The sequence below is a fragment of the Anarhichas minor genome, unplaced genomic scaffold, assembly GCF_050575085.1.
Source record: "Anarhichas minor isolate MPS153535 unplaced genomic scaffold, ASM5057508v1 ptg000040l, whole genome shotgun sequence".
Classification (NCBI taxonomy): Eukaryota; Metazoa; Chordata; class Actinopteri; order Perciformes; family Anarhichadidae; genus Anarhichas; species Anarhichas minor.
The window spans coordinates 12,032,081-12,058,656 of record NW_027466486.1 but is presented as its reverse complement, the minus strand read 5'-3'; the positions used below and the strand labels follow the sequence as shown (position 1 = coordinate 12,058,656).

Genomic DNA, 26,576 nt, shown 5'->3' with positions numbered 1-26,576 from the left:
TCGACATACTATAATAAGACTTTTTCCGACATGCTATACTATGACTTTTTTCGACATACTATAATAAGACTTTTCGACATGCTATAATAAGACTTTTTTCGACATACTATAATAAGACTTTTCGACATGCTATAATAAGACTTTTTTCGACATACTATAATAAGACTTTTCGACATGCTATACTATGACTTTTTTCGACATGCTATAATATGACTTTTTTCGACATGCTATACTATGACTTTTTTCGACATGCTATGACTTTTTTCGACATGCTATAATAAGACTTTTTTCGACATACTATAATAAGACTTTTCGACATACTATAATAAGACTTTTCGACATGCTATAATAAGACTTTTTTCGACATACTATAATATGACTTTTTTCGACATACTATAATAAGACTTTTTTCGACATACTATATGACTTTTTTCGACATACTATAATAAGACTTTTTTCGACATACTATAATATGACTTTTTTCGACATGCTATGACTTTTTTCGACATGCTATACTATGACTTTTTTCGACATGCTATAATAAGACTTTTTCCGACATGCTATACTATGACTTTTTTCGACATACTATAATAAGACTTTTCGACATGCTATAATAAGACTTTTTTCGACATACTATAATAAGACTTTTCGACATGCTATACTATGACTTTTTTCGACATGCTATGACTTTTTTCGACATGCTATAATAAGACTTTTTTCGACATACTATAATAAGACTTTTCGACATGCTATAATAAGACTTTTTCCGACATGCTATACTATGACTTTTTTCGACATACTATAATAAGACTTTTCGACATGCTATAATAAGACTTTTTTCGACATACTATAATAAGACTTTTCGACATGCTATAATTAGACTTTTTTCGACATACTATAATAAGACTTTTCGACATGCTATACTATGACTTTTTTCGACATGCTATAATAAGACTTTTTTCGACATGCTATAATAAGACTTTTTTCGACATACTATAATAAGACTTTTCGACATGCTATAATAAGACTTTTTTCGACATACTATAATAAGACTTTTCGACATGCTATACTATGACTTTTCGACATACTATAATAAGACTTTTCGACATGCTATAATAAGACTTTTCGACATGCTATAATAAGACTTTTTTCGACATGCTATAATATGACTTTTTTCGACATACTATAATAAGACTTTTTTATTACTTTTTTTCAACATTCTACACTATGACATTTTTGTCATGCTATACTTTGATTTTTTTAGGAATACAATAATTTGAGTTTTTGTCGACATACTACCCATTAGCTTTATTATTCATTAGTTATACACAGTATACTATGAATTTTGAATGACATACAATAGTACAATGATTTCACAATGATTTCATGAGTACAAGCAATGAACCCTTCAGGGAGCAGTAACCTTAGCTACTACTCTGGCTTGAATTTATGTAGAGCAGGCAGCTTAAGTGTTAAGTATAGGTTTTTAAAACGGATAGTAGTGCTTAAAGGTTCTCTATTCAACATTCAGACCATTAACATAGCAGCAAACTACTATTTGCTATGAAAAGATATAGTGGAGTAATGTCTGCCTGCGCAGTGAATGAAGTCGCTCTCCCTCTGTGCGTGCTGTGATCCCAGCCTCTCTTACAGAGCTGGGCCGGCCTGCGTGCCTTTTAGTGCATGTTAGTGCATGTGAGCATGCCCCACTGGCTCGCTCATGGCCGCCGCTCTAGACTGTTCTCAGAAGGTGGTTACAGCTGATGTCGTCGCAGAAGCGCCGTCAGCACTGTTGCCATCGTATGCACCGTTAGCATTATTAGCTGCGAGCCGCCGGATCGGCCGTCACCATGTTGAGAGCCATTGAGAGGCAATAAGCGCCAAAATGATGTGTATAATAATTGGCAGATAATTAAAAGATATTATACAGACAAACAAATATCTTCCGAAAATAAAAGCGTATCATAACACAAAACCACCTCGTGTTTCTTTAGGGTCACAGAGCCTTCTTGATAACACACACCATCACCGCTGCCAACATGGCTGCATACCTATCTGCCATGTAAATCTGATGAAATCCTGATTGTGGTTGGAGATTAACACCCACTGATCATCAAAACTGAGTGGAGTCTCCCTCTGGCAAGTCAACCTTAGCCTGCCATCTGCCACACCGGCAGGCAACAGCCCTGCCATGTTCTGTTGGTGATAATCTGTTCTAGCGTTCAGAAAGGAATATTTCAAATTGTAACGACGCTTTTATTGACGTAAAAAACACCGTGGTAAACATACGTACATGTCATAAATGCTGCATGAGGCATGACATCATTCCTTGAAAAGGAAATTGGTTAGATTTTATTGCAGATTGTATTATTTATTATATATAGATGTATCTATATATAAATATATAGATATAATAAATAAATAAATATAGGCATTAACAGTAGATTAATACAACAAGAGTCTTTCTGGAGGTGAAACATTTCCAGCACTTTCCTCCTCCCTTTAAGCTCTGTCTCTCAAGTGACGAAACAATTCAGTGCTCAGAGAAAGGAAACGGCCTGGATATGGTGCTGCCATGTTGTTCCCATTTCCTAAATCACCCTGAAAACACTGACGGTTCTTTCGGGTCCCACAGGACAAGATGTTATGCGCGCTGGATCTGAAATAAAAATTGGGCCATAAAGAGATACTCACTCTTAAAGACCTACTGTGGGTAACTAGAATGCTTCTTTTTTTTTTTTAATTCTCCCAAATACACATGACTCTGCTTTGAGTTGTCCCATCCTGGAGCAAGCTTTTGGAGCTAATCCAACCCACCCAGGATCTTTATGTGCCTTGTGTCTGTCCCAGGATTTTAAGTATAACAAGTTACCTACTGCTCCCTGGGTGCAGGGAAAAAACGTTTTAAAAATGCATGCATATGCCAGGTGGAAATGTCAAGGCTAAGAGCACTCCCTGTGCTAACAGAGGCTATTAGTGGGCCTCTCTTGGTTTATATACTTTCTTTTATTTAGCAGGGTTGCTGTGATGTGCCGGTTGGCTTGGCCATAAATGTGTCCGTTGTTTTATTCCTTTGCCTGGCGAGGTTCTTCAGTCTGAGCTCCTCTCTGAACTCATAGCCGAGGAGACTGGGTTCATGTGTGCAGAAATGAGCATAGGCCTCCGCTAAGGCTCTGAACTGGGGTATGGTGAGCTCCGTCGGGCGTAGAGTGGGGTCCACGTCTGCTTTCTGCATCATCTCCTGTGTCATCTCAACACGACACGCCTCAGGGAACAACTTTCTGAAAAGTGAGGCAGAGACATGAAGAAATAATCGCACACATTCCTCCACTGCGGTCACTTTGATAGCTTGATGATCATGCAAGATTAATGGTGTTATCAAGTTTAAGCAGGAAGAAATTGTCCCTCAGCGATTATTTCAAATCTGTGAAGTTAATTGAAATCACACAAAAGGCTAGAGCTGCTCATGAATTGTTAATTTGTTCCATTGCCGTGCTCCACAGTCAAGGACTGTAGACACTCACACGGACACAAAGTTATCCGACATTAAGACGGCAGCTATAATTTATATGTTACATTTTTTTCTGAAAAGCTCCGCGAAACATTCAATATAGAAAGGTGATCATTTATTTCGAATGACATTTCCCTCTTTTCCGGTGTTCTTTCTCTGCAGGTTGGTGAGTAATAGCTGATTCCACACACTCCACAGTACAGATGCTTTGTAGGCGCTTCAGTGCTGGTGCCTCCTCTCCAATTTGGTTCCGCTGCCGCCGACCCGCTGTAGTTACATAAAATATGCTGCCTCGTCTTCCTATGCCACCTCAATGACTCATAATTGCTGCTCTCTTCCGCACAACCAGTGTTCCTTTTGTTATCCGGGCCTACACACACACGTTCCTAACGGGGGCGATGGGCAGCGTGCACATGCACGTGGGCGTGTGGGTTTGCCGCTAGTGGCTTTCAACAGAGCTCTGAGCGTGCTCCGATGTTTCAGACTTGTCCAGAGAACAGAAAGCCTCAAATGTCGTGGCATTATTTGTCAGAGTGGTGTGTGTGTGTGTGTGTGTGACAGAGAAACGCAAATCAAAAAAACGTTCTAATTAATGATGAGATCAAGACGCAGCTGTCAGAAAACAGGGAATAAAAAATGCAGAGAGAGAATGACAGATGAGGACGAGACGAGATTAAAAAGTAAAAAAGAGTGAGAGGAAAGAGAGCGCGGAGGCTTTGAAAGCGACATCAAGTTGTATAACTGTGCTTACTCTACTCCTCTATGGCAGTACTTCCTGCGGAACTGGAAAACGTTCCTGACGACTTTCTCCACCAGCTTGAAGGGCTGCTGGATCTGGGGCTGGACCAGAGGGGTGAAGTGAACTACTCCCACGTCCACCTACACACACACACACACACACACACACACACACACACACACACACACACACACAGACACACACAGACACAGACGGAGAGAGCAAGAGATATCTTAAATCTAGTTTGCAAAGAGCTCATGGCAATGAAGAAAGTGGCTAGAATAAGGAGCAGGTAGGTGTGAGGAGAGAGGAGAATGCAAAGTGTGGAGTAAAACACTGGAGAGAAAAGGACGGCTGACAAATGGCGAGAGAGACACAAAGCTGCACAAAGGGAGAGGGAGAGGTGAAGGGATCAATACACCGGGATAAAAGAAAAGAGGAAAGGCTGAAAATAAGATGACGCAGCATGGCTGGCTGGCGAGTCGGTTCTAGTTGCCACAGTAACACCTGTGCGATGGACCATAGAAACTGAGCCCCCCCCCCCCCCCCCCCCCCCCCGTCTCTCCTCATGGCCCTGCACCATCACTGAGTTTCTTAATACCTGCCTGACTCACTGTGGCACTCTCCTCTTCATCCCACTGTCTTTTTGTTTCCGCTACAGGGGAAACCAATGCAGCATGAAGGCATATGGATCCAGTGACGGGTGCGTTAGGCAGTCACAGAGCTCATGTCCTGCTTCATGGGACGCTCGGTGGACACGGGTACCAGGAATTAAGGTCTCTTCAGACCAAACGAGAATACTTTGTGCGGAAAGAAATCACAATATAAGTTTGAGCCCATCTGTCTTTATGAGGCATTCCACACTGAATGCTAATTTGTTTGTAGTTTGCAGTGCAGCGTTTTTTTTTTCTTTCCGCAGCCGTTTCGATTTCTGCGAATTGCGGATGCTGATAAGAACAAGCCATCCAATAAAGTGACTTTTGCTCACGTAAGCAATAGATTTTCTCAGACTTCAATGTCCTTCTGTTCATATCGTCACACGACAATTTAGAAATTGATCTCGCAAATCAGTGTCCTCTTTGATGAAACAAAAGAAATATAAATACAACAAACATAAAGACAACATCCGGCGAAGAAGTTGAAGTGTAAACAGGTGAGTGCCTTTGTTTTTGTCCCCGGTGTAAAAAGGCCTTAATTCTATTATAACTGCTTTAACTCCTTGAGAAAGTAATGGCAAAACAACAAACTGCTAATCTACAGGCTTTCATAAATAACACCGGCAACTACTGAAGTACCCATTGGGGTCCAAGTACCCCTGGTTGTAAATCACTGATCTACAGTAGAGGACCTGTGGTGGTGGTGGTAACCTTAGCTGCTGTTCCTCACGAGCTGCTGACTCCCAATCCTTCCGGTGCCAGCCCTAAGCTGACTTGACACACTGTTGAAGTAACTGTGCCAGACTTAGCAGAGCCGAACTCTCGTTCTCAGATCACTCGACTTTCAGGCACATATACATCCACACGTTCTCTCTTCACTCTATTTGCTAGTTCCCCTTAAAAGGATAATCTACCGTCTTTATCTTCTGAGCGCTGTGATGGGATCAAAATAACTAAAATACATTCAAAGACTATTTCTGAATGTCTAGATCTGTGCGTTTGCGCACAAACAAGACCCTCATGTTTCAAGGGTTTCTCACGTAATGGCATTCAGTCCTGCAAGTCATAGCTTAAGGGGCTACTGCACAATCAGAGAGGTACTCTACTGTGTGCGAACCAATGGCAAAGCCAGACAGTGGGCGGCAGAGCGGTGCAGTCGCCTGTATGTCTTTCCATAGATGGTAATAGCTTCACTTCCCCAGAGGGAGCACTGTGAGGGACTGTACTTTGGCTGCCTGAGCACAATGACAATAGGGCTGCTGAGGAAAAACATCAGCAGTGTTATTCTTAATAATAATACCTCTCATTGCCCTGAAGTGCTTTTTGGCTTTGAGTGCTTTTCGCGACACTGAGAGACTCTTTATAAAAGCGAGCAACAATGATGACAAACATCTATACAAGTAGCTCACGTATCCATCTGATTGGAAAATAACTTGAGATGTGAAAGTGGGATGAAGGACGCTGAAGCTGAGAAGTCAAACAACAGAGGAGACAGATGTTGCATACTATACATGTGCAGGTATATAAATGAGAGGAGACAGAAGTTGTGTAAGGAAGGAAGCACGCAGGTGCATGAATGGGAATGTTACACATGTTCACTTAAGATTTAAAGGCAAGTCGAGCATGTAATAACACATACCCGCAGACTTATTTCCCCCCTGTAAGTCATGCAAACACATACATACACTGAAGTAACATAACGGGACATGTAATTCAGCTCAACACCCCTGCTGTTTGAAACTATATGCCCTAAGGAGCTCCTCGTGCCTCCTTGAAGATTGTATTCCTGGATTGTGTGACTCACCCACAGCTGCCTTTTGCTGTCCTGGGCAAAGGGGGCTGGCGTCAATGATTGGGGAAGCAAAACCTAAGTGGTAAGAAGGCGCGTGAAGGATTTCCAATGAGCTGTTTAGATTCCTCTTTTCTGTGAACAACCGAGGTACCGCTTGGGAGCCCTTGTAAACTGCAGCACTATCTCTTATCAGATCTATAGATCCCTGTGCGTCTGAGCTTCCTGCCGCAGTGGCTTTTAATGGGACGGCAGCGGCCGTCCCAACAGCCCCGAAGGCTCTGTGCAACAATGGAGCAGAGACAGCTTAACACTCCTGGGTCCAGCATCAGATGGTCTGACGTGGAGGACGAAGGGAATGTTGTTATGAGTTGAAGATGTAAGTGCATGTACTGAACAGCTGTTGAGTAACTTCGTGTTTAATTTTAATGTTGATTTTTGGTACGTTTGACACAATCTAACATTGAACAATGACTTCATGTATTATTTGTAGCGTTGGTAAGAGCCTCGGCTTCTGTATGATTACTCTATTATTAATACACTAACCCTTTCAAGTTAACATATAATGCATTTTAAACATAAAGGCCAGGTTGCAGGTGTTGTTGAAGGGCGTTGAGAGCTGTGGCTGCATCATTTGGTTCAGATCAAAAGCGTGTAATGTGACAATCAATCCCTCCGTCTGTCACATCAACACGTTAGGATTCTGATTCAGAGATTTTAGATCTGTATTGCAAAAAATACAATAAGTCTTTGGTGAGGCGAGATCAGACCACCGTCTGTTAGGAAGAAGCAATAAAAAAAAAAAAAGAATGTCTTTAATTTCAGTTTCTGCTGGAATAATTGGGCCATTTATATTCTGCGCCTCATGATTTAAGAGGGGAGCAAGGGGGGGGGGGGGGCGGGGGGGGGGGGAGTCGATATTGGGACTATACAGGCAGCGGCATTTCAGCCATCATCTTGTCCAAGTCACTTTGCTGCTATGATTTATGTATGGCCTTGCTACACGGCTTCACTAGCGCCATCGGAATATATCCCGCTCCCTGCCATTAATCCTTCCCCTGATAACCTCAACATGCAAGGAAACTCCATCTTAAATCATGCCCCGTCACCTGGCTACTCCATTGAGGTGCTGTGAACATGCCTTCACTCCCACTCACCCTCCGCCAGCCCAACCCCGAAAACCCTTAATATACTTTGCATCTGCAGACTGACTTATTGACCCTATTTGACAACATTAATATCTCGAGCTCACTCAGGTTCTCCTACCCTCCCCCATCCCTTTTCTTTACACAGGTGGCTGGAAGGATCGTACCTACAAAGCAGATGGAGATTGGAAATGTCATCATTTGACCAAACCATCATATTTAGCAGTGAATCATTACCACTAATCAGGCTTCTAAATTAGACTGTTACGTAAGGATCAATACTCAAGCTCATGAAAATGATTGCTCGGGCTCTCTAAATCCGGCTAATTTGATCAGAGCTTTAGAAAAGAGTTTAAACATTTACATAGACTTTGAATCTGCTTCCTTCCTTATGAATGTCACACTAAATAATGTGATAAAGCAACACCTTGCATATCACTGTGAAAAGAAGGTATCATAGATTCTCCTGGTAGAGAGATGTAAAGGAGATCTCTATCGAAAAATCCCACGTCTGCTCTTGTCTGCAACTCAAGACCTTTACTGGCCCACTTCGGTACAATACACACATCTATATTACTTGTGAGTTACCATATTTCATGTGTTTGACCTTCCCAAAGCTCAGCACTCTATTACTCCAGCTTTGCCCTGCGGTTCTCCAGCTTCTCCTTTCCCCATTTCCACCTCCAACGTCTCTTTTCTTGGTGAGTTCTCGCCCAATGGTGTGTGAGCACTAATTTGTCATGTCCCTCTAAGCGCAGCCATGACGAGATGGCAGGGGCCCCGGGGGCACCAGCCACCGTGCTATACCTGAACCACCAATACTTGCGCTTACATAATGGCAGGTTCTGAGAAAAAGCAAAGGGGGGGGGGGGGGGGGGGGGTGGAAGAAGGCTAAATACAGCCAGGGAATACAAGTGAGAAAAGCTCACAGCGATCCTGCAAAAGGGGAGGAAGAGCTGCATTAATCATGACAATACCTTGAGAAGACGACCTCCATTACATCAGTGGAGAGAGACAGCCTCTCGGAGAGGAGAAGGCAGCAGTCAATGCCGCTGAATATACTAGGCTGATGTTGCTGGAGGGGTTTTGGGAGGAAGGGCTTCGGCTTCCTGTGCAAGCAGCCAAGTGTATTTCCCATGAAATCGCCCATGGCATGCTCACAGGACACGCAAGACCCGTAGCCCAAGTCTTTGACAAGATCAGCTCCTTGGAGAGACTCTTTCGTCAAAGCAAAGCTTGAACTTTGCCCAAACATGTGACGTTCAAACATTCAACCTTGTTCGCTTGGGAGTCGGTCTCAATGAAGTAAGCTGAAGAGACTCTTTAAATCAAGCCAATGCCGGTAATGTCACAAGTGTTTTGCCTCGGACAGGTTTACACGTATTATCTGTGGTGAAACTGGACCCGGGTCCTGCTCCACAACAAGATTGCATTGACAGCGACATCACAGCTATCACACAACACCTTGCATCTCTGCTGTGTGAACAGACCGCCTTTGCAAGACGATAGAGCACGAAAAAAAAACAATTACGCAAGGGAGGACATAAAAGGGGAAAATGCAAATTGCACGATAAAAGCCCATCGTGTGGGCGGAAGGAGCGTAGCTGGTCCGGCTGTGCCTCAGAGCTATGCTGCTAAAAGGCTAAAGAGGTCTGCTGTGAGGTGATAAAATAAAGGGGACCACGCTTATAATAGCCTGCAATATCTTCACACATCACCGCGTCACACATCTGCACTCACCGGGCTTATGTTAACTGCGTTTTGCTCTTCTCTCCTTCCATCTTTTTCTCTCCTTTTATCCACTCACTCCATGATCTATTTATTTATTTATCTTCCTCCCCACAGAACAGCACCGGCATCAGCACTTAGGATCTCATCGGTTACAAGGAGACAGGTCACACACGCCATGCTGTGGTGCGTCTGTGGCAAAACTGGAATATTTCTCTTCGCACTGCAGCGGCATCCCTCAAGGAGCCCAGAGAATGTAGTGTTGAAGGTCGACACCAACATCACACTGGAGGTAATGTGGTGTGCATTCCCCCCCCCCCCCCCCCCCCCCCCACCACATGCTGGCCAGATCTAATTCTAAGAGAGGGTCTCTTCGGGGTAGTTCACAGGGAAAACAATGAATAGAGAAAGCACAGGGACATATTAAACAAACAGATCAATAGCTAAACAAATCAATTGCTACCAACCTATCTCCACGTAATGGCTCCACATCACTGAGGTCAATGGCTGGTCGTTATACTGTAACTGGGGGATAGGCTAAATCATTTCTCGCAGCTGGCTTCTTTTTTGCTGAATTGCCCATGCAGCAAAATAATAGCAACACACATCTGTGTTTCCAAGGTTATCAGGTCTATTAGTCCCATCTGATTTTTTTTTTCTCCCTCTCATTTTGTCCTCTTTGTCATTCATGAATCAAGGCCACCCTAGCCACTCCCTCCCTTGTTGTATTCCCTCTACAGAGAGGCGAGGGAAGACAGGGTAGCAGCTGTGAGTTTTAGGCTCCTACTGACTGATGCCTGACGAAGACGATGCCCCAGGGAGGGTCAGTTTTGGCATGGCCGGGTACACATGCTCCTCTGGACCAACACATGCCCAAACAAAGCTTCGTTCGACGCAACTCGGACCGGCTCGTCTGGTCAAAATGATAGCAGATTTTTCTTCTGTCTTAATTAGATTTCCCATCCCTGTTGTGTTGTGGGGCTATGTTTGGGAATCGTAATCTAGACTTTGCATCTTGGCCGTTCCTTATCTTTTAAAAACAGCAGTGTTGCATTACGAGTAGCTCAATGCTGCTCAGTAACGTACTTATTATAATTTAGTTCGTTTACATGGCAAAAAAAATTGTCTCCATCCTTAAAAGAGTTAAGAAACAAATAATGTTGCTCTTTATACTCTCTACCTGTTCAAGCTATAAATACCATTCTGCCAAACGTCATGCATATTATGAATAATGTTGCCGGTTCTGTCATAATAATGACAGAACTAAAATAATGTATCTCATCGGTTACAATAATAATGTGTAAACAATAATGCCTAAACAATTATTGTCATAGGAACTATTTCCTTGAGGGGAAGTTGTGAACTGTTTTCATTATTACAGAGAATTCTGGGGATTATTGGACAAAAGTGTACAAAAGCAAATGCCAGCAACGCGCCTAGCTTACACACATTTAGAGGTAAGTAAAGTGAGATTGTTGTAGTTTAGACGAACTGACTTTTCTACATGAAATCTAACCAGAAGAATAACCTTAGCTAACTAAAACTACATCTGTTACCCCGGTATGCCGATATTCCGATTATTTACGACGGAAGTAGTTCTTCTTCGCTAGTGTTAATTAAAAGTAGCTAACAGTTCAGTTTGTCTGAAACGCGTAAACGTTTAGTTTGTTGTCATGGCGGATGTACAGTAGCAGTCCAGCGCAATACAGTCTCGTTCAGCAGTTTATAAAGTTGTTGTGAGGCAGAGACCGCTATTCTCCAGCGCACACACACACACACACACACACACACACCGGCGAGGAGGGAGGCAGGGAGAGATACCGAGAGAGGGGGAGAGAGAGAGAGAGGGTGCCAGAGCGCTACGGTTATTTCTCCCAGGCTCCGGCCAAGCCTGTGTGGTCGACGGAGCAGGGATGTCCTCTCATACGCTGCCGCCGAGGACATGGATGGCTTGAATGGACCCGTGATCCGGGCTGAATTGCCCCCCTCACCAGCCTGCTGTCTGTCAGCGTGTGACTGTGTGTGTTTACAGGAATCACTGCGAACAACGTGACGCGTCCGCGCCAGCTCTGCACCAGCCGGGGTAAGGGATTATTTCAACATCGCTTCTTTTCTTCTTCTTCTTCTCCTCCTCATTGGATCATAAAACAACAGCAAACAACTACATCGAGATTATTCATTCAAAGCTGGAACGACCTGTTTATTTAGCTGGTAAAGATCACAATGCGCCGGCTGGGAAGTCCCACTAGATAATAATAATAAAAAAGAACTGGTGAAGTTTAATTCTGGCGGCTGACAAAATTTGAGTAAACTGGTATTTTACCTTAAGATAACGTTGTGTGACTGTTAAAAAAGGTAAACAGCAGTGACATTAAAGTGGTAGAATATACAGTAGTGGAGTGAGGGCACTGCAGCTTTAAGTCCACATAGCTATTGAGCATTGCAAATACCACAAACTCATTTCTCCCTCTCCAGTAACAGCTCTGTGGGGCTCTGGTAATGAAAAGGAGAAGAAGGCAGCACATAGATAATGCACACATGCACAACAAGCTCAGTGTTTGTCTTACCTACTTTACAGTCAGCCAGAGCCAGCGCTCATCGCCCGGGCTTCGTGCTGCCCTTTGTTTCCAGCCAGAAAAAGTCTGCGCTTGTGTTAGGGTGAATGAGGGGAGAAAAGAAAGAGGGAGTGTGCGTGGGGGACCCACTCAGTTCCATTTCTCATTTCCGTCTCTCTCCTCCAGTCCGGTGGAGCCGCAGCTGAGGAGCTGAGGATTTGATTGGCAGCTGGTACACCACTGAGGACGGGGAGAGAGGCGGCTGGGCAGTGGGGTCGACGAGCCTGGCTGGCGCTGTGGGTGAATGCTGCCTGGCGAGGACAAGCGCTGAGGAGGCGGCGGCGGCGGCATCAACTCGAAAAGGAGCATGGCATCCACGGGCATGCAGATATTTGGATTTGTCCTCGCGCTGTTGGGCATCATGGGCGCTATGGTGGCCACGCTGCTGCCCAACTGGAAGGTCAGCGCAGATGTGGGCTCCAACATCATCACGGCGATTTCCCAGATGCAGGGTCTGTGGATGGACTGCACATGGTACAGCACAGGCATGTTCAGTTGCACACTTAAGTATTCAGTGCTTTCCCTACCTGCGTACTTGCAGACTGCCCGCACCACCATGGTGCTCTGCTGCGTAATGGCTGCCATGGGCCTCTGCCTGGCATCCCTGGGACTAAAATGCACGCGTTGGGGAGGCGGACGGCGTTCCAAGCGGCACGCTGCGATTGCCAGCGGCGGCTGCTTTGTCGCGGCCGGCTTTCTGTGTCTGGTGCCCGCTTCTTGGTTTACCAACGAGGTCATCACCAACTTCCTGGACTCCAATGTGCCCGAGAGCAATAAGTTTGAGCCTGGGGGTGCCGTGTACGTAGCCTTCGTTTCGGCAGGATTCCTCTTCGTCGGGGGGTCCATCTTCTGTATGTCCTGCTCGGGTAAAAGGCATGGCCCCCAAGACCTGATCCTGCTCCCTCCCCCAGACAAACTGCTCCTCCAGCAGCAGCAGCAGCAGCAACAGCTGCTCCAGCAGGAGCTCCAGCACCAGTACTGCTCTCTCTCCCCATTAGACAACAAGACTGGCTACAGCCTGCAGGACTATGTGTAATAACGCAGCGCTCTGTACACTACGGCTAAAAAGGAGACGAGCCTGAGGGGAGAACCATCGCGGCTTATGCTACACACTCGGCTCCACTCCAGATGGAGGTGGAGGAAAAATGAGAGAGGAGGGCAACAACTTTGAATTCATTTTCCCTTCCCCTCTTTCTTGCTCTTCTTCCTTTTTGTCTTTTGCAAGCACAAGCAGTGGAGGTATTCCCTAAGCATCGCCTTGGAACAAACTGTGAATGTGTAAGGAGCCAGGGTAAGGTGCTGCAGCATGGAAGGAAGCCGCCAACCAAATGCAGACATCCTTCATCAGTGAATCACAGAAAGAGTTCCCTGGGGAATGGATTAAGCAAATAAGGACGCCTTCCCTGTAGATTTGTTTTTTTCCCCTCCCCCTCGCCAAAGGTTTGAATTGAAATAAAAAAAGCAATCATTTAGCTGCTATTTACAATCCTCTGTGGTACCCTCTCAATTGACAAAACAGGCAATATAATGCCTGAGACACCTTTCCATAGCAAGCATTGTAGTTTCCCGTATACCTATCCACTAGAATGCAACGAGGAATTGATCGAAATAGTCATATTTTTGTTAGCTACTAGAATGATGTTGATATTTTTGCCTCTAAAAGCATGCTGTGTGGAGCCTGTCTGTGTGTTGATACAGCGGCATGCCTGGTAAAAAAAAAAAAAAAAGACTGAGACATAGCCACAAAATGCCTGTGCCTGAAAAGCTGTAGAAACATTACCCCCGCTGTAACTGTTCAAAGAGGACTGTCAGGAGGAGTAACTGTGGACGGCCGGGCTGCGTTTCAGACAGAAAACGCAGACAAACAGTTGCCTGCTTCTCTCTCTGCGGGTGAATATATATGAGAGAGATGGAGAGAAATTGATAGAGAGCGATTCAATCCTCAAGCAGGGTGGACTATCTGACGTGCTGGTTGTTTTGTTGTATTTCCATCAAGACAAAAACACACTCCCACACGCCCTCAGACATGCACACCCACACGCTTGCTCTTGTGTGTGTGTGTGTGTGTGTGTGTGTGTGTGTCTGGGTACACAGTAAACACTCGCCGGCTTTTTGCATGTGCTTCATGTCACTCCTGTCATCCTCCTCCGCACTGCCATGGAAACGGAATTCGGCATTCAAATATCCGTATAGTCTGGGGCTGTGTGCATGTCAGTCAGTGATTTGAAGTTGTTTAAAAAAAAAAAGGGGGGGGGGGGGGGCCATCTTTTTGTCCCCTTGGCATGGATCCAGAAGCTTTAATCACAGCCGTTGCTCACACTGCTTTCACTAATCCCCTTTATTAGCCTGTTGCATGGTCAAGAGGTTTTTTTTTTTTTTTTTAGAAGAGGCTCTTCTTCGCTTGCCCACTGCGATAGTGTCTTATACCAATGCGAGCAGTCTCGCAGGGATGAACGGGTGTTTAATGGTGCAGCGCGCAGAGGGGGCAAAGACGAGGCAGGAAAAAGGAGACGCTTCTTGAGCCGCGGTCGACTGGGTAGAGCTGTTGTGGCAGGCGGCTAAAAAAGGTTTGAGTCATTCTCCATATGTGACTTGTTTTCCAAGTGCGTCAGCAGTGCGCATATGCTCCCAGTCTGCACCTGCAGAAGGTCTCAGTGTCTTAAATTGCAGCCACTTGACTGTGCCACCATTCCTCCCCCCCATGCTCCCTCTGTCCTGTTTGTGTCTCATCTATGTCACATGGATGTGATCTCATCTATGTCACATGGATGTGATCTCCAACAAGAGAAAGCTAATGCATGTTGAAAGCCCGCATCCCAACACACACACACACACACACACACACACACAAAACTCCCACTTCTCATATGTCAGTAGCGCTGTTACGCCTTCAGACAGTCGTGTGTCTGAGGGACATCTTGAGGTTTTCATGCTTGAGACAGGCCTCTGGCCGTGATGTATAGAGCTGCACATTCTCTCCTTCTCTCTCATAAACATGCAGCCTCCTGGGGGTGGAGAGCAGATGGCTAAGCCCAGCTCGCCACCTGCAGGCTGCTGCCGGCACGCCACGGGCCTTCTCTGCGGGCACCATTGCCGGTGCCTGGCAGCCCTCTCGGGACCAGGTTTCTACCCCCCCCCCCCCCCGACTTAGCCATCTTGCCCACCACATAGAACGGGCCTCCTGACAATAACTCACTGCCCAGGCACCATAACCAATGCAATAAACAAAGAAGAATGTGCCATGTCATCAACTAATACCGACACGTTATGTGTTTTGAGAATGTGCCAAATCTTTTCATGATGACACATTTGTAATACTATCTGGAGTTCTTTCTGTTTTTGTTTTTTTATTGAGTTGTTTGTATGTGAATTATACATCAGCAAATGTTTTTATGGATTTGTGATTTGTTCTGCCAGACTAAGTCTCAAGTCAACTAGATGCGCGTGTACAGTCCAGTGCAGCTTTCGAGGGTTATTTTAAATCCTCTTTGTTCTTAATTTCCCAAAGCACAGTAAGACCTTACAGGGATGAGAGTTTTCATTGAAAAGACACGAGTGTTGGTGTTTTGTTGTTGTTGTTGTTTATTGTTTCATGAATTCTGGTTCACTTTAAGTCTGTGACAACTGTACCCAAGTATCTAGGTTTTCAAGGTGTTGTTTCGTTCACTGAGGGATCAGGATTCCCTCAGGTTGTTTCAATATAAAATACAATATCATGTTCATAACCATATCTTCTTTATAAGAAGACTACTCAATGCACTTTTACTTGTGTTACTTTATTTGACAGCAGTTTGTTTCAAACGGCTGAGCATTCCAAGCTCCCTGGACCAGTACAAACACACGTAAGAAAAGGGGAACGGTTTATCTGATGATCAGCAAGAAAATAGGAGCGAGAGATTCCTCTTTTTTGTTTTGTGGCTGTGCAGTTGGATCATCAGCACGCAATTTCATTAGCTTATAAATGGCCAACGTGCAAAGTGACTAGGTCCTAAAAGTCGAAAGAGTTACAACTCTCCTGCATATACTGTACCAAGACATTGATTTATAATGTTGATAACTGCAGCTTATTTTTGTGGATGCTTTAGCACTTCTTACTTTGCCAGAGCATATTTGTGATGATTAATAGTTCACAAGTTCTGATACAGTGGTCTCAATGTGCTTGTGCAAGTAGTTCTATTTTTTACCAATAAAACTATTTTGTGAAAGCAACATGCGTTACTTATATGTAGTCTGCGTGCGAGTCCTGTGAGCTTGTATGGGTGATGAGGATGGAGATAGCTTTCGTCCTCCTGCCAAATCTACAGATTGTTGGACAGAACATGGCTGTGCCGAGCGCAGCAGACAGGCTGCTCAGGAATAACGCAGTCCAACTAAAACGCACGGCCGTAAAAGATTAATTTGTGGAAATGGGGAAAAGGGAATTATTCCTGTAATGCCACACCCAGCTAGTAACACCCAGCTAGTAACAACCAGCTAGTAACACCACATTGCTGTGTAGAAATTGAAAAACAGTGTATAAAATAGTTTTTTTCCACCAGAGAGAACTGACAAGTAGAGCTGAAAAGATCCGTCAATTTGTTGATTAGTGGATCAACAGATCAACTATTTGACTATCAATAGTTTGAGTCATTTTTTCATTCACTGGTTCCAGCTACTTAATTATGAGGATAAGTTGCTTTTCTCATATGTAATTATAAATTGAATGTCTTTGGGTTTGAGCTGAATATCCTGACATTTTCCAGTTGATTAGTCATGAAACTAATAATTCATAATAATAGTAAATACTTGTAGCCCTACTGACATGTTTATTTTTCAGCGGTACAATGTCCCGCTCAGTACATCTTAGTCTCAGTCCAAATCTTTAGTAACTAAATTCAAGTGATTTCTATCAAAATTGTTTTAAAAATGTGATGTGTTTACATGAAACATGCATTGAGGCTGAAATATTGTTATTCTCAGAAATTAAACTCAAATATCAATATCAGTGTTGGCCCTGAACATGCGGTTAGGCTTTAATCCATGCAATAAAGAAACGGGACACAAAAGAAATTATATATAAAAAAGACAATCTTAAATTTTGAGCCAAACACCCTGTTCTGAAAGTGTGTTCTTCGACCGTGCCAAAAAAAAAAAAAAAAGTTTGCACAACTTCCTGAATGAAGACGTCTTCAGTCTTAAGCAGCGCTCGTTTCACATCAGAATACTTTAATACTTTAATATCTTTGTCATACACTGTAGCCTATACACTTCACCTGGTGAGTCTGGGCTCTCATTACAGCTGATTGGAGTGAAAATGTGCTTTCCTGAAACAAACATGGCTTATTTTCACGGCTCCCTCTCATTCTCCCACTCCTCTTGGTTATGCAACAAGAGTGCAGATCAAATAACCGCTCCTCTCGTGGGGAAACGCTAATAAGATCTGCTCCTCTGTGTATTTAACCTACATTTCCCATCAAAGGCTTTCACCCCGACTTGCCGCGATGACAGATCTGGAATGTGAAAGGGAGGTGAGCGCTTGTCGATATGAGGTAGGGGTTAATCGGGCGTCAGGCTTTCCCTTTTTGAACTTCACTGCCACGTCAAATCCACAGATTACTTTACTGACCGGCAAATAACCTTTCCAAAGATCAACCTCAGACAGAAAGGCGACAATGAAGCGACGACTGCACACAAGAGCTCAACGCACTCCACCGGTCACAAAGAGCGAGGCGGATATTAGAGCACGTTAAGGAACCAAAAACTCCATTAACGGTCGCCAACATAGGCTCACAAATACAGCGAGCACTCAAAATCGCTCCAGTATTGCCGCCGTAACTCACGTGTAGCTCTTTATTGTGGACGGCCGTAGCGCTCGTGAGGAGATATAATGTGGTCATCAACACTGGGGGAGAGTGACCTTCCTTTTGTTGCTTTCCTCTGGTCACAGGGCTCGTGTGAGGTTGGGGGGGGGAATGATAGCGACGACCTTGGCTGAGCAGTTAACTGCTGAGAAAGGCAGTAAACGCTATGGAGATGACAAAGGAGCGCTTGTAGGAAAACAATACACTCTGACAGTTCAAAGGAAGCCCTTTAATATTTCAGCTTTGAGCAGCACGGGGCGGCACGCACGGCTGGGAGCATTCAGTAAGCTGAAGGTGAGGGAGGCTAAATGATGGGAAGGTGTGAGGACACACGAGGCTTTTACAAACTATACATATGTCTCGATGAAAACAATCAGAGGAGAGATTATTGTGAGAGTGCACAAACACAATAACAAGCTAAGGCCTACTTTTAACAACTATCATTACACCTTCACACCGCTAGTTACTTATTTGAAGCTGACCTTCTTTACTTGGGATACATCCAGGGGCTTTAGCAGTATTCCTCGATAATACCCACATGTTCTCTTGGCGTGCTTACTAACTAAACAGAGCTGAATTTGCTAAACTGTGAACGCTGACTGAGCAAACCAGGCACAGTTCCTCGTTAGGCGGAGCAATAGATCTCTGGAGATGTTCACAAGCCAACTCTGCCAACCTCTGCATTTTGTTTAAGGAGACAGGAGGAGGAAGAGTATTTTTAAATATATTTATATATATATATATATATATATATTTTTAGCTTTTCTTTACTGTGGGTCTGTGATGTATTGAGACCAAGCCTTCGGGGCATTTACCGTGCCGGTACAAGTCATTGAAATAACTTTGCCCGATCCTCCTGGTAGCGCGTTTGACCCCGTTTGCGAGGTAGGAATAGGCTTAGATGAATGGTGTGCGAGTAGAATGCGTGGCGGGAGGTGAGAAAGCAGCGCAGCCCCTCTGAGCCGACTCTAACTCTTACTGGGCCACTTCAGATATCCGTCACTGAGCCTGCCACTGCATTACACTGGACTGAGGTGGGTCACATTCAAACACTTGAAACCCCTGAATACAAAGGGATATATACTCATTTGGATACTTGAAAAGTACGACAGCTGCTGACACCTAAGCCATTGAAAATAAATAAAAAAAGGACATTAAAATAATCAATTTCTGAATGCAAAGATGTACTGTATGTATCCGCTGTACTGCCAAAGTCTCCCTCACAACTGCCAGCCACAACGGATGCTCAATGCAGCATTAACAAATTCAATTTAGGCTCCGCTCATCTGGCCTGTGGTCTTGGTCGACGATTGTGTACAAGACGAACATCTGTAGGGCTCTCCTCCTGCGATGGCTGGGTTAGTTGGTGGTTGATGGCTGATTCGGCCATTACTCAGCGCGGGCTGACAGCAGGCCCAGACAACCATCTGCTGGAGGTACGCCGCGCTCTCCTTTCAGATCGATCTCTGTCGTGAATCCGTCTTCTAGCGCTCTGTACTTGTACGGAGGGAAGCTTTGCAGTCTTTACATCCTTTTTCAAGCTTTTGTTTCATTCCATACATCACATCCAGACCATATACAGACTCAATCCACAACTTGCCTTGATTTATTTTTTATATCCTCTTTATCCATACTTTATTCCTATCTACATTCTCCACCTAGTTATCTCTCTATTTTCTTTTACTGTTTTTTCCCCTCCACCTCTATCATTATCATCCTGCCCACCTTCTCAGTGCCTCCTTTCCTTCCTCACTTTTGCTAATGAGTAGCACAGTGGTGAGCGCTGTAGGAGCTCTACAGAAGAGACCGCCGGTCTCCCGTGATGAAGCTTGTATCGCACGACTTATAGACCCGCCTGAGACGGACACAAGTTGATTTTAATCACATTCTGCCACGGAAGCAGAAAGGCAGGGGAAGAGTGATGAGCAAGTCAAGACGCACTCTTTACTCTTTGCAAATCAGCTACTTTCTATGTAAAGAGGCAGTGAAGATGAAATTGGATGACTGAATGCCCGTATAGAGGATGCAGATGCTTGAAGGCAGCGTGCACTCCAACACTCCTTGACCCCTCACCAGAATACAAATTAGAAATGCGTATAATGACTAAAGCAACAGCGGAGAAGCCCATTATTTGTCTCAGTTTAGTTCCTTTAAGACACCTTTTAGATATATGTATAGCTGTGAACGACAGAAGCAATTTAAAGACGCCTCGGTCTGTCTGTCTGTGGGAATTAACAGGAGGCGAGTGACTAATAAGGAAAGGGAGGCAGGTGTGATCTGCAGCAGGACAGACCAAGGGGACGGAGAGCCTCGGGGAACACCATCAAAGCAGCCAATCGCCGCTCTCAGAAACCTTCAAGGACAATCTCAGTCAGTCAATGTGACACAAGAGAGGTGCACACCGGGGGCGAGAAGAACGAGACGGAGAGATTAAACTGAAAGGATAAGAGCCTATCCGCCCACCCCAGTCAATACGGGCCCCGGCAGCTGCTGATTTAAAATGGATTCAACATTTCCCTTCTCATTATCCTATTAGCCTGCACCGGCCAGCTCCTGTAGGTTCAAATCAACCAACCCCCCCCCGCCTTTTACTGAAGCTATTTTCTCATCGCGGTTATTCGGAACGGTTCAGTAATTTCATTGCTTTTTTGTCCGTGGCTCTTTGTGACTCGCTGTGTGTTTGATTACGCTGTATTAAACCGCTTGAAATGTTTTTCACATCCCACTAATGTACTATGTGTAGTATAGCACCTGCTGCTGCATATTTTATTTACTGCAGTGTAAAGAGAGTTGCCATTGGTGGGGGGGGTGGGGGCATTTTCACAGAAATGTGCAGGAATAGCTTATCAATACGTGACTGGGTGGACCTGTTCCAGGATGTCCATGACTCACTCACTCGCTCCCTCGCAGCACAACAGAGAGCCTCAGGTTTAGGCACGGCATGCCGAATGCAGACAACAAACGATGCCCAGTTGTGCTTCAATTTGTCGTCATTAACACAATCGGTGATCCCCAAGCTTCAGTGGGAACAACACAATACAAACAATTAGATCACTGAGCCGATTTATTGGCTATAGGCATGAGGCACACACACACGTGTTGCAGTAACCAAGGGAGGAAAGAGAGAGAATTTTTATATTTGGAAGTGTTACTCCTCTATTATGATTAACGTCTGACCACAAACGTCTGCATTTTCACCAGACCACTATAAGCCGTGTACAGCATCAACACCCAAGAAGAGTATTTATGCTGTGACAATATTCCTCTGTATTTCCTATATCTCTGTATGCATTCTGACAATATATAGGTCAGTTTTGCAGACAAACCACTGCTTTAGAAGTCTATATTGACGTGTGTCACAACCTCAAACCCCCCCCCCCCCCCCCTCCTACCAGCCTTTAATGTTGTCCCATAGCTCAGGCGGGACATTTTTATTGTTCATGCAATTTTGTGTAATTACGCCGGTGTGCACCAGTAAACAATACGGAGGCATAGAGCATTTTATGAATTATACTACATGACATAATAGTTTAAAAAAGGGGCCCTGCACAATGCAGAAAGTATGATAGCATTAATATACTCGGTGTGCTTTCTGGTCTTTTATGGGACTCCAGCAGCAGGAGGCCTGCTCATCAAACAGCCATCATCTCTCCTAATGATATTAATTTGACCAAGTGCCCATTAAAACATTGAGTGGGGATAGCTGGTCTGTGTGCGCACGTGGGAGGCGCCGATTCATCTGCAGTGCATGCACGCCCACGCACTGCGAGTCCACTCTGTACATGTTTGTACATACCACATGCATACCAACACACACACACACACACACGTGTGCACATTTCCAACACACACCAGCATGCTGAAACCCATTAAGCTGACATGCACATCAAATAAGACAGTTGAGAGTAAAAGAAATGCACAGAAAGGCAGCTGTGAGTGTGATGAAATAATCATTGGGAGCCATCTCTTCTAAGAGAATGAACAATCAGCACTGGTCCCATTCACTCTGCAGCATTTTACGCCACACAGGAGATTAAATATGTACCCATAGCGGGTCTGCTAAAGAGCCGTGGTATCTCTGACACCTATCCTTTAATTCAGGAACAGAAAAACACGGTTTCATTTGTACAAAGATGTAAGAGAGCTCCTAAGAGTCGTATGTCTGTAATCTCAAAATCGATCTCAGCGGAGCAGTCTATTAACCAACACTGATGTTTCACATCATGCAGCAGTACTTATATTTTCTTAATGTGCCCCCTAGTCCTACTATAAATCCTTAACCCAGAAAGGAAAAAAACAAAAACACTTTTGCATTCTCATGTTATGTAAGAGAGAACGTCTTTCTTTCACCACTGACACACGCACATGGGCTGAAAGACGCAGAGAGATAGAGAGAGAGAGAGAGAGAGAGAGAGAGAGAGAGAGAATGGTCCTAAAAAATAACTCATTATAAGGAGCAGTGTGATCGTGCCACATCTCAAATACCCACCAGGCATCATTACAACCCAGAAAGGGTCCAAAGACAGAACAGAGACAACACTGATTCAACACAGTCTTAATGAAGCCTTAAAGCAAGAGGAGATGGTGACATGATGAGGGACCAGACTAGGAGCAAAGCTTAGGAGATGCGAGGAGATTGAACCCTTATCCCACGAGAGGTTAAGAACTGAGATAATAAAGTGTCCATCTGCCAGCCACTGACTTAATACTGGTATTGCTGTTTTTTGACGTGGCAGAATTACATTTAGAGGTATTAAGAATCGTTATCAAAGTTTAATCCTACCTCTGGTTTCGGGACGAAGGCCCGTCCAGGGATGGAGAAGCAGTTGCGGACCGTGCAGAGATACTGAGCCATAATGGACAGACGGCTCCTCTGTTTGCTGCTTGTGCTGGCTGTCAACCTCTGGATGGAGAGGACAACAACCACAAATTAGTAATGATGAATTCCATAAGACCATGTTAATTGTCGAGTTCATGTAATTGTTGCTTTAAGTGGTGACCAAACATGTCTGGCAAACATATTAGATAAAGAACAAAAACTGGAAAAAAAATGCTTTAAGCGTTTCCTAAGTATGTTTTGTTTTACGTGTCTAGAATAGGCAAGACAACAGCATCCTGACAAACGTACGGGCGGGAAAACTGAAACATGAAACACTGTTCACGCACCTCTGCGACTTCTTTCTGGAACGTTAGGGTGAGTCGGGTGCGTCCGTAGACGAAGGGCCCTGTTCTGTTGGCTATGTTCTCCAGCCACTTTATGATGAGGTGGGTTGAGACGCTGAATGGGAGATTCCCAATGATGTGGAGGTTTGGTGGGTCTGTGGGGCCACACGTACACAGTTACATTCTACGGGATTACACGTGACCACCGCAACAGCTTTCATAAGTCCACGATCTCACCTTCCTCCCACGGCTTCGAGACATTTTCTGGGAATCCTCGGTCCATTCTGTAGTTGAGTATGTCACCGTGGACAATCCTCAACTTCCCTGGTGCCGCCTCAGACAACAGCTGTGGAAATGGAAAGCTGTTCAGAAAACCTAAATAATCATCAGTCACTCTGCAGGGGGGGCTAATGATGCTGCAGACGATTGACTGGAGACTCTGAGGTGACGGTGTTGGAGCCTTTTCTGCCGAGTGACCATACGACCGTGATAACGTTGTGCAAAAGCCTGTATTGTTGTGGCTGTTCAATTTACCTTCAGCCCTGGGATGAAGCGTGTATCCTTCTCCACCACAAGCACATCTGACACCCCGGCATTGAGTATGGAGCGGGTGAGACCGCCGGGACCAGGACCCACCTCACACACGTGGGCATCCCTCAAACTGCCCGCCTGACGCACGATTTTGTCTAAAAAGGTGAAAATTAATGACCAAGTCAATAGAGAGTTTCATCATACACTGAATTAAATACTAATATCAAACACACACCATATGTATAAATAGCACCATACTCTCCAATGAAATGTCTTCATTAGAGTCTTGGGTATCTAAATTGAGATTAATAGTGTGTGATGTTACAATGCCTGTCTGCCTCTGTGTGATGAAGACGAGGTGCATTAATCTAACAGTCACCTTGTCCAAGGACAGGAGAGCAGATCAGACCTGCACTGCATCACTGATAATTATATTAAGGCTCAGGCTCTGCAAGGGCTGTAAACAATTGACTCGGTTCATTCGCATCGGAAGGAGATCTGCTCAACCTCGCCCATACAGAAAAGCCTGTCGGTTTCAATGCCCTGAAACAAGGCGATGTGGAGCTGTGCAATCAAGTGCACACAGACAACACACACACACACCTTTGTGCCCTCAGTGCAGACATAGCAACAAAGAACAGGAGCACGCAGGTGTTGGTGCACTGCAGATAGAGCGAAAGAAAGAGAAAGCATTGCTTTGGCAATGTAAAACATGTATTCCCCCCCCCCCCCATGGCAATAAAATAACTGAATTGAACGGAAGAGTGAGACGGGCTAACCTGTTAGTCTCAAATCCAACAGAAAGTTCTGGGACAGTTGTTTCTCAGCTCGCAGGTTGTACAGCTTTATGAGCTCGCCTACAGTCGGCAAGGGAGGCAGACGGAAAAACGCCAGTTTCCCCGGGGCAGCCATCAGTCAGGTGAACACTGTGACAAACAAAAACAAACAGAAGGTGAGGAAATACTACGAGTGATCAGCTTCCTCAGCAGCAAAGCCATTCGGAAGCCGAGAGCCATACAACTCCTGAAAAGGGCAACATGTGAGGCGCTAATGGTAATAATAACCTGTCAGTAGTAGTATTTGAAAGATGCTGTGAAAGGTACGTTAGGCCAGGGGCGATCATTTGAATCGCAGACAGGCAATGTGTTTAGGGGAAGGTATTTTGCTGTTTATACCAACCTTTAAATTCAGATGTATTAATGTTTTACCAAGAATACATTGCAAAGGACATAGTATGTGAAACAGCATGGTCTCTATCTGTACAAGTCCATTCTGGCAAAATTGTTATCAATTACTACTTCATCAGGTCATGGGATTGACTACTGCTGAGGCAGTGCTACAAGGTTGACTTTGAATGTTAGGGTGTCTGATAATAAGATCTCGTGCACCACCTAGTGGTGGTGTAACAGAACACTAAATGACCGACATGAAGACACACAATCGGGTGTTTAGTGGAAGACCTTTTCTTTGTTGTTTCCACTTAACTAAGTCTGAACCAACCCTGATCACTGGTTTTATGAGATGCTTAACCGGACCTAACCACGGAATGGGGGCAACACTGTTCAAGTTTTACACAAAACCTGGACTACTGTTCCTTCACTCCACATTATGAAAACACGTGTTAGTTTATCTAGCTTACGGCAAAAGGCCACTATGGCATCTGCTGCTACGGTAACCCACAATATTCAGTCAGGAGGAAGTGAAACAACCTTAAACTCAAACAATTAACTTTAAATGTATGTTTACAGTGCACAAAGTCAGACACAGTCGTTAGCATTGCAGCTAATGTTAGCTTCTGGGTTCAAATGCTGTCAACAGAGCCCCGGGGAAGGCTGTGAATTCAAGCGGAACACGTCGTGTTGTTTAACAACCGAGATACGACTGAGAACACACTACAGACAAAATATTAGAAGGACAGAAAGCTAAGAAAGCTTCGTCCACGTTTCTCACCGGTGCGGGTATCCTCCCGTACGTTTCCCTATACGTCATTCCATTGACGTCCGGCTATCCAATGAGCTCGCGAGGATTCTAATCTAAACCAATCAAATTTGAGAAGGCGGGGTTTTGCTTTGCCCTTGAAAAGCAGTCTATTGTTGATGTAGTAATGCGTCAGAGCCGAAGGAGGGCGGCAATTCAATGGTGATGTACTTTATTTACAGTGAACCTACAAAACGGTTGACGTCCTTAAATCCTAAATCGTAGTGACTTACTTACTCATTATTTGCTCTCATGTTGTTCCCTTTATAAATGCTGCATCCGTGTGAAATACAATGCCACATTGGAAACTCTGCTATCCATGAACAAAATGAACAAGAATACAGCTATTACTTAATTGTATAATGCAGACATCTATTAGAAGAAAAAAACAAGGTCATACTTAAGCATAAGGCCCTTGCAGCCTTGTATATATCCCCTAGTCATTATCAGGCTATAAATTCAGCTTTTGACATCTCCATCATTTTGAACTAATTGAAACCTCCCAGCTTGAACTGATTAGCAGCCCACGTGCCTCTTGTCCACTGCAGAGAAGATGCACAGCTGTTGCTTGGAATGAATCCCCGGGGCCCCGTGGTCTCCCGTCTCTGCTCACGACCCACGCTGGGTCACGGGTGTCACAGCTTGAGATGGTAATGTCCTTCTCCTCCAGGGTTTGGCAGATGAGTGGCAGGTCTGTCTCCTGCTGTGGCTGACCTTGGGAGAGAGCTTCAGGCCCTTAAGAGGGTCTACAGCTCTGGAGAGGTTTCTCCAAAGTCACCCTCTTGACAGTTTACTCAATTTGTAGGAAACACAGCAATGAGACTATGCTATTGATGTAATCTAGAGGATCATGAATAGATTATCTCATGATTCATCACCTGG

General features: G+C 44.6%; 2 protein-coding genes across 2 annotated transcripts; one reads left to right on the top strand and one right to left on the bottom strand.

Annotated features, from left to right (window-relative positions):
• Positions 1-2,242: 2,242 nt before the first annotated feature.
• Positions 2,243-25,706, bottom strand: tfb1m (transcription factor B1, mitochondrial). Its single transcript, XM_076108452.1, is given in 9 exon segments — positions 2,243-3,037; positions 3,039-3,281; positions 4,263-4,390; positions 22,807-22,926; positions 23,190-23,341; positions 23,424-23,532; positions 23,721-23,872; positions 24,497-24,643; positions 25,668-25,706. Coding segments are annotated over 8 exon segments (1,068 nt in total). The 5' UTR covers positions 24,630-24,643; positions 25,668-25,706; the 3' UTR covers positions 2,243-3,006.
• LOC142968577 (claudin-20) lies at positions 12,339-13,219 on the top strand. Its single transcript, XM_076108507.1, has one exon. It carries the CDS (start codon positions 12,491-12,493, stop codon positions 13,217-13,219), a length of 729 nt encoding a protein of 242 aa, XP_075964622.1. The 5' UTR covers positions 12,339-12,490.
• Positions 25,707-26,576: the final 870 nt, after the last annotated feature.